We start from the raw sequence: 7,986 nt of genomic DNA on the forward strand, positions 1-7,986 counted from the left end.
TTGTCTGCCTTCCCCCAGCTAGAATGCATAATTCCTCAGGACAGGGATTTTTTTATTGTCTCCTAGTTGATCTCCAGTATCCAGGACAGTGCCACAGTCCACACGTGGTGCTCAGTAACTATTTCTTGAATTAATAAATTCATATACTGGCCTGGTGCCTGGCTAGGCAGTAGGGGTATAAATAAGACCCAGCTGCCTGCCCTGAAGGGGCTCACAGTCTGAGGAGGGAGGAGAGTAAAGACAAGTAAACAATGTGCTGAGAGGTGTGTGTTTGTGTGTGGGGGGGGTGTTATGGGTGCAGAGTCTCAGTTTGGCAAGGGGAGAATGTTCTGGGGATCTGTTGCACAGCAGTGTGAATACATTCAATACTACTGAACTGTACACATGAAATGGTTAAGATGGTAAATTTTATGGTACATGGTTTTTTAACCACCATTCAAAATAAGAAAACATTCTTAACACAGTGTTCCTGAGGGGGAGGAAAAAAAACATATATATAAACATAAGAAACCAACACCTCACCAGGCAGGCCTGAGCTACTGAGCACACAGGTACTTCTAGTACAGTGCAGGTCAGCAAGGGGACTTCTGGGAGAAGGTGACATCTGAGCAAAGCTCTGAGAGAGTCATAGTGTTCAGCATGTGAGGCTGCTCCACAGAGAAGAGGGGACAGCAGGGACAAAGGCAAGAGCACACAGAGAACCTCAGGCATTGGGCAGGGCCAGGGACAGAGTGTAAATGAGAGGGGGTTGAGGATGGAGAAGGCCCAGAGAAGGCCCAGAGGCTGGATGGCTCAGGCCTTCCTCAGAAATCAATGGGGAGCCATTGATGGGTTTTCAGCAGGGCAATATTGTTGTGTTCAGAGTTGACAGAAAGGTGGAGGCTGGGCTGGAGGGTGCAGCTAGAGGCCAGGAGACCAGTGATAAGGCCACTGAACTGGTGGCTGCCTGAACAGGGTCAGGGCAATGGGAATAGAAGTAAGTGTGGGATTCTAAGGATGTTTCTCAGATGGAATGGCCAGGTTGTAGGGACTATTGGCTAGGCTGATCCCAGCTGCTCCTTGTTCTGGGGGAGGGGCCAGAGTATTCAAACCGTGACTTCCAGAGCTCCTAAGGAAGGGGTCAGAACAGGGTGATGGCAGTCCCGCCCTCTTCCCTGTTCCCAGGAAATTAGATCAGAAAGCCTTTGGGATAGTTGGGGCCAGCCCCAAGAGAGGGCCTGGAGAGGGAAAGAGGCTGCAATGGGAGCATGGTGAGAACCAGCCTCCAGTGGCCTCTGTTCTCCTCCCATCAAGGGTCAGAACTAAGTGTCAGCTTTGGAAATCCAGGAGACCCAGCTCAGTCTGGACCTGAAAGCACAGTCCCCTGGGGCCAGCCATCCCAGAAATTCTGAGCTCTGAGCCTTCCCACTTGTTCCCTCAGATGTCCTCCTCCCAGAGGTAAAGACAGAACCCTCAAGGATCCAGCCCTGGGAGTCCAAGCACTGGATCCGGTGCTGGAGAAACAGGGACCCACCTGCCACCATCTCTGTCCTCAGCTACCCCAGCCCCTACGTCTACTGTCTACTCTGCCCTGAGTTTAGGGCCTTTTCTGCTGTAAGACCAACCCACAGAACTTTTTGTGTCTAATGCTTTGTCACAATATTTTTAGCCACCATCCCCTTGACAACTTTACATACCAGTATTATTCTCTGTGCTTTGACTGGATCTCCCATCAAAAAGCCCCTCCCATTAAAAAGTAGGTACTATCCAAAGTTTCAACTTCTAGATCAGCAGTCCCAACCACTGTGTGGCGACCCACAGGATCTGTATTAAAGGACCAGGGCATTAGGAAAGTTGAGAATCACTGCTTTCAATTCTGCCACCAATACAGCCTCATCTTTATCCAGGATAACACAGGTGACCACCATCTGAAGACCTCATGGCTCCAAACCATCAGGCCTTTGCTCATGCTCATGCCTAGAATTTTCTTCCCCTTTCATCTTCTGGCTGACCCAAACTCCAGGGGAAATATTTCCTTTTTTTTTTTGAGACAGAATCTCAGGTTGTCTCCCTTAGTAGAGTGCTGTGGCATCACAGCTCACAGCAACCTCCAGCTCTTGGGCTTAGGGGATTCTCTTGCCTCAGCCACCCAAGTAGCTGGGACTGCAGGCGCCAGCCACAACGCCAGGCTGTTTTGTTGTTGCAGTTTGGCTGGGGCCAGGTTTGAACCCGCCACCCTCAGTATATGGAGCCAGCATCATACTCACTGAGCCACAGGCACTGGCCAAAAATTGGTGATTTCGATTTTTAATTTTTATTTATTTATTTTGTGGTTTTTGGCCAGGGCTAGGTTTGAACCCACCACCTCTGGATATGGGGCCGGCGCCCTACTTCTTTGAGCCACAGGAGCCGCCCCCAGGGGAAATATTTCTAACGAAGTTTCCTGACAGTCACTCAGCACTTCTCAAGACAATTTCTGGATTTGTAATTTACCATTATCCAAGGGCTGATATGTCCATCCCGGCATCAGCCAGTGAGAGCCAGAGGCCAAAGACCAGGTCTGGCAGGTGCAGGGTGGTAGCCTCAGCTCCAGGCGAAAGTCTGCAGCTCGGCAGACCCTCCTTGACGTTCACCCACTGGGGCTGATGCCTGAACCAATGATGACCAGGGTCCTCTCTTCCCTCTTTTTCCTTTGGACACCTCCACATACACCACTTAGAGCCATGAAAACAGCATCGGAGCTAAAGGTCAGGAGGTCCCCGACAGCAGGAGACTCCAGGGGCCCGTGTGAGTTGCTTAGTGACCTCTGATTGGGTTGCCTGCCCAGGCGTGGGGATGTCTGAGAGTTCAGGAAGACCCCAGCTCCACCATGTACTCAAGGAAATACGGATTAAAACCCCCGTCTCCCATGGGGTTCCCACGACATAATTAGCCAAGTCCTGGCATACCAGGGCCATTCAACAAATGAGCGGTCCCCAGTCCCTCATCCCCATCTATCCACCCGTCATCACAGCCCCGCCTGCTAGTTGCCTGGACCCGCAGCTCTTACTGCAACCCTCTCAAATCCCGCCACCTGAAGGATCCTGGCCTGGGGGCCGGGGTGGGGGGGGGGGCGGTGGGACGCCCATTCCGTGGCCAAAGAACCCGAAAGGAGGAGAGTTTACTTATTCAGGAACACCTGGTGGAAAGGGAGCTGAGGAGAGGAAGGGTCGGGGGATTGTGAGTGCCTCTGCCCTTACCCCCACCTCCAACTCACGGTGCCACCTCCCGCGAGTGGGTTCCTGAAGTTTGCATCTCCCAGTCCCCGCCCCAGTCTCTCTGAGCGCCGCGCGGCCCTCCCCGTCGCGTTTCCTCCCCCGACCCCGCCCCGCAGCGCTATTTAAGGAGCTCTGGTCTGGTCGCTGTCAGGTCCAGCCGCGCTCAGGCGGACGCTGCTCTGGCATGGCCCCCAAATGCACATGCTCCTGCGCCTGCGCCTGTGCCGCCCGCAAGGCAGGCGGTGAGTTGGGGAGGAGGCAGGGGCGTCACCTGCCAGCGGGAGGTGGGACACGGGTGCCGCCGCAGTGGGGACTGAGGGTTGCTGCGGGACATGGAACGCCTGCCGCTCTCCCAGCTTGCCTTTGGCCAGGCTCTGTCCTAAATCGGGCTCTTACCGTCTTCTCCTGGAGTCCTTAGAGCGCCCTAGGAGGCGGGAATATTATTGTTTGCACTTGACCAGAGAGGAGACTGAAGAACTCCAAAGATTGATCTTACCCCAGGCCCCAGTTATAAGAGAGAGCTAAGATTTGAACCCAGGAAGGTTCCACAGCCTGGCTGTGGGCAGCCTGGTTGGCTTTTGAGAAAAGGAACCTCTCCCCACCCTCACTCCTTCCCCTACCTTCCTTCTCCCCTAGGGTTTTAGGAATCTGTGGCCTGTGCCTCCTCTACCCTGCCATGACAATTCCTTTCAAGAGCCTAGAATTTGTCAGCAACAGCTTTGGAGGGGAAGGGTGAGGGTGGAGGCAGAGGACAGGACCAAGTGTAACTACTTAGGTTGTTCCTTATTGCTGACCTGTGGAGCTAAGGGAAGATGCTGCCTTCAGCTTCTACAAACCCCTCACTGAAAGCTCAAAGGTTATAGTGAGGCTAGTGGGATGAGATATAGGAGTTGGTGGCAGGGACCTGAGACTTTGAGTGCATAAGAACCTGCTGATAACATCTCTACTAACATCCCCCACGGTCTGGAGGTCCCCAGCCTTGAGTAAAAGAGAGGAGGGGCAGGACACCTGTGCTACCTTGGATAAGGCCCTCAAATTCTCTGCTTCCATAGGCAAAGGATACTCAACTTCATCCACATCTCCTTGGCTGTGGCCATCTGGGGCTCTGGCTAGGGTCAAGAAGGACATGGATGTGATTAGGCAGGGACCCCAACCATACTAAAACCATTCAGAGAAGCAGATGGAGGTCATGAAAAGAGCATGGCAGCCATCCTCCAAAGATCCACTTTCAGTCCCACTGGCCCTGCAGAGCGTGAGCACCCAGGCCAGTCCTTCACCTTCCTGAGTCTGGGAATCCTTGGAGGTAGAGTGGGCATGGCAGCCCTCCTGCAGGTTTGCTGCCAGGGCCAACTGAGAATGATGCTGCACTGACATGCCGATGCTCTGTCTCCTTGCAGATGAAAGCCCGCAAAGCATGGGTGCCTGGGACTACCTCTTGTACCTGTTGAACGAGGTCAAGAAGAATTCTAATGTGGTAGGCAAGATCTGGCTGACGGTGCTCTTCATCTTCCGCATCTTCATCCTCCAGGTGGCTGGCAAGTCCGTGTGGGGTGACGAGCGGTCCGATTTCAACTGTAACACGGCTCAGCCGGGCTGCACCAATGTCTGCTATGACCAGGCCTTCCCCATCTCCCACATCCGCTACTGGGTGCTGCAATTCCTCTTTGTCAGCACCCCCACCCTGGTCTACCTGGGCCACATCCTGTACCTGTCTCCAAAGAAGGAACAGCAGCAGCAGAAGGAGAGGGAGCAGCAGGAACCACAGGTGGAAGAGGCACTGGTACCAAAAGATGGTTGCCTGCGGATCCCTGGAGCACTGACGAGAACTTATGTGGCCACTGTGCTCTGTAAGAGCATGCTAGAGGCAGGCTTCCTCTATGGCCAGTGGCGCCTCTATGGCTGGACCATGGAGCCTGTGTTTGTGTGCCAGCGAGCACCCTGTCCCTACCTCGTGGAATGCTTTGTCTCTCGCCCCACAGAGAAGACCATCTTCATGATCTTCATGCTAGTGATTGGTCTCATCTCCCTGGTGCTGAACCTACTGGAGCTGGTGCACCTGCTGCGTCTATGCTTCAGCCAGGAGAGGAAGGCCCGCCAGAATGCCCCCCCCATCCCTGTGAAGAGCAGCCTGTGAGACTGGCAGGGCCCCCACAGCCTCAGGAACATTCAGGGAATGAACCCTGAACTGCTTCTCCTCATTCCCTAAACAGCCATATTCCTTTCTTCATGCTCCCTCTGCCAGAAGTCACATAGCTCTCTCTTTGTCCAGTTAACTATGCAGAGACCCTTGTGATTTTTGCCTTTCTACTTCTTGTAATATGTTAATGAAGTTGAGCAGACACTACTAAGTCACAGTTCTTCCTTTGTTTTGTCAATGATGCTGAGATACTCCTGATCTTCCCTTCTTACTTCTTGTCACGTGTAGAGTAGAAACCATTAACAAGATGATTTATCTTTATTAAAGTCATTTATATTTTCCAGTTGTACTGTAATACCAAAATTATGTCTTTTGTTTATGCTATTTCCCCATATTGTCTATGCTACTTCCCTCTGGACAACCCTGTTCAGGTACTGTAAAATAAAGCTGACTTTGTGCTTTGGTGCTGGCTGTAGGCATCAGCTCAGTCAGTGCTCCTGATCCCATCCTTTGTTGCTGTCTCTTATGCTGTGTTTTTCTCAGTCCCACCAATTCCACTCTGGTTCTTTCCCCTATCCCACACTGGTTCATGACACATACCAGGGTCCCTCCTCAGAACAGTTCTTCTACCTCTTCCCCATGGGCCAGAAGCCCTCATCCCCATCATACCCCACCTACAATGGCTTCTCATTCAGTGAGCTGAACTGGGCCAGCATGACCACAGAGGAGAGGCCGGTTTCTTCCAGGCCACCCCTCTTCCTGGATCTATCCCCACCCCAGAGTGGCCAGAAATCCTCCAGTCGCCCAAGCAGCTATGTCCAAGAAGCAGTATATGGAGCACCTGGGGCTTAGGTCACCCAACAAGAGGGGTCCTGAGAAGTCTGGCTGCCTCGGGTGCCCCTCCTTGAAGCCTCTGTAGTGACTAGACTGGGGAAGCAGATGCTTGCTTACCGGGGGACCCCATTATAGGTTGTTCTTGAACACCTGGGGCCTTTCTGGTGACCAGAGGCACTGTGACTTCTGTCCACATGTGGCTTTGTCCCAAGCACAGAGCAAGCCACCTTTTGGTTAGGGTATTGTGGGCCTTCTAGCCTTTTTCACCTGATTGAGAGGGACTCAGAGCTAACTCATGCCAACCCTACCCTCATGGAAGATTAGCCTGTCCAGGCTGTCCTCACAGGGATCAGGGCTTCTGGGTCAGCCTTGCTCATGCAGATAGAGTCTGTGTTGGATCTCACCTGTCAGGGACTGCTGCCTCATCTTCCTCACTCCTTCCTAGTTCCACTGTTTATGTTTCTAAAATAAACAAGACTTGATCACAAGCTAGGTGTGTATTGACACTGTCATGGTGTGCCTCAGGGTGCGGCACAGGTGGATAGCTATTTTGATCAGGCTTTTTCTTTTTGTCAGATTATATGACAGCTCCAGGTCCAGCCAGTACCTTAAACCTTCAACAACCATGAATCCTAAGTGTTCTGTCTTTTGAAATGCCTTGGCTACCATACTCTTCTTTTCATCCCCACTGCCCTGGACTATTACTCAGTGGCCAAAGCAGCATCCATGCCCTGCCTGCCCCTTGCCCAACTAGTGCCCTGTCTGCACAACCCCCAACAATATGCTTCCTTGCTAGACAGTTTGCTCTCCTAGCAAGCCTGTCAGCTGAGCCCATCACACTCCAATTCCTACAGGCTCTGCATTCCCACCTTATCCTGGACTCCTTTGTGTTTCAGAAGGGAGTGTCTGCATCCCACCCCAAAAGCAAGGTCCCCTAAGACAGGTGGAAACTGGCAGAAATCAACTGAAGAAATAGAAACAATGGTAAAGAAAGAGACATCAGACATACAGTAGAATTAATGGGTGGGAGCTCAAGGGTCCATTGTCCGTTTGTGGGATGCTGGCAATGGACCAGAGTGTCTGCTCCACTCTAATTTTATTGAAGTCTATTTGTCCAAAGGGTAAGATGAGAGAGAGAACAAAATCACAAGCAGTTTCTCTGAAAAAGCATATCAACTCTTATTGTTATTATCATTAACTTCAAGGGTAGCCTTCAGAAATCTAAAACTGAGCCTTGTATCAGGAGAGCCTCCTGCTTGAGATCTCACACACACAAATTTCTAGGGAGGTGGGTGTGAAACTCCACTAGTTCTCTGTGGAGTAAAACTCCACCAGCCTTAATGGCCTCTGAGGACTTGCTGGGAGGGAGGCATTTTCCTCCTATCACCACCACAGAGGATCTCCCTCTGAAGTGAGGGATATAAACTCTTCTGACCATATCTTAAGGCTCAAGCTACTCCCTTGGTCTCTGCCCCTGCCAAATGCAAATCTCCATAATGGCTTTCTGCTTCACCTGTTTGATGGCCAGGAAACGCCCTAGAAGGTGTATCTTTTGCTAGGACTTGCCAAAGTCGCTTCTATGGCCATTATTTTCCTCAGAATGCTCACAGACCCAGCAGGGTGTTGTAAGCTGTATCCCCAACAGACTAGAATTTCAGAAAAGGGAAGAAGCTTGCTAGCAATGGCTAGTGTAATTATAAACTAGCTGACTTTTATTTGTTTTGACTTACTCAGCTCACTTTTTAATTTTCCTCTTTTTCTGGGGGTTCTTTCCCTTGC

The 7,986-nt window shown here is 51.6% G+C and overlaps 1 protein-coding gene across 1 annotated transcript; it reads left to right on the forward strand.

Annotated features, from left to right (window-relative positions):
* The first annotated feature begins 4,650 nt into the window (after window positions 1-4,650).
* LOC100950995 (gap junction alpha-4 protein-like) lies at window positions 4,651-6,076 on the forward strand. Its single transcript, XM_012812375.1, has 2 exons — window positions 4,651-5,366; window positions 5,977-6,076. Exons 1-2 carry the CDS (start codon window positions 4,651-4,653, stop codon window positions 6,074-6,076), a joined length of 816 nt encoding a protein of 271 aa, XP_012667829.1.
* Window positions 6,077-7,986: the final 1,910 nt, after the last annotated feature.

The sequence above is a fragment of the Otolemur garnettii genome, unplaced genomic scaffold (assembly GCF_000181295.1).
Source record: "Otolemur garnettii isolate 467f Iridium unplaced genomic scaffold, OtoGar3 scaffold00204, whole genome shotgun sequence".
Lineage (NCBI taxonomy): Eukaryota > Metazoa > Chordata > Mammalia > Primates > Galagidae > Otolemur > Otolemur garnettii.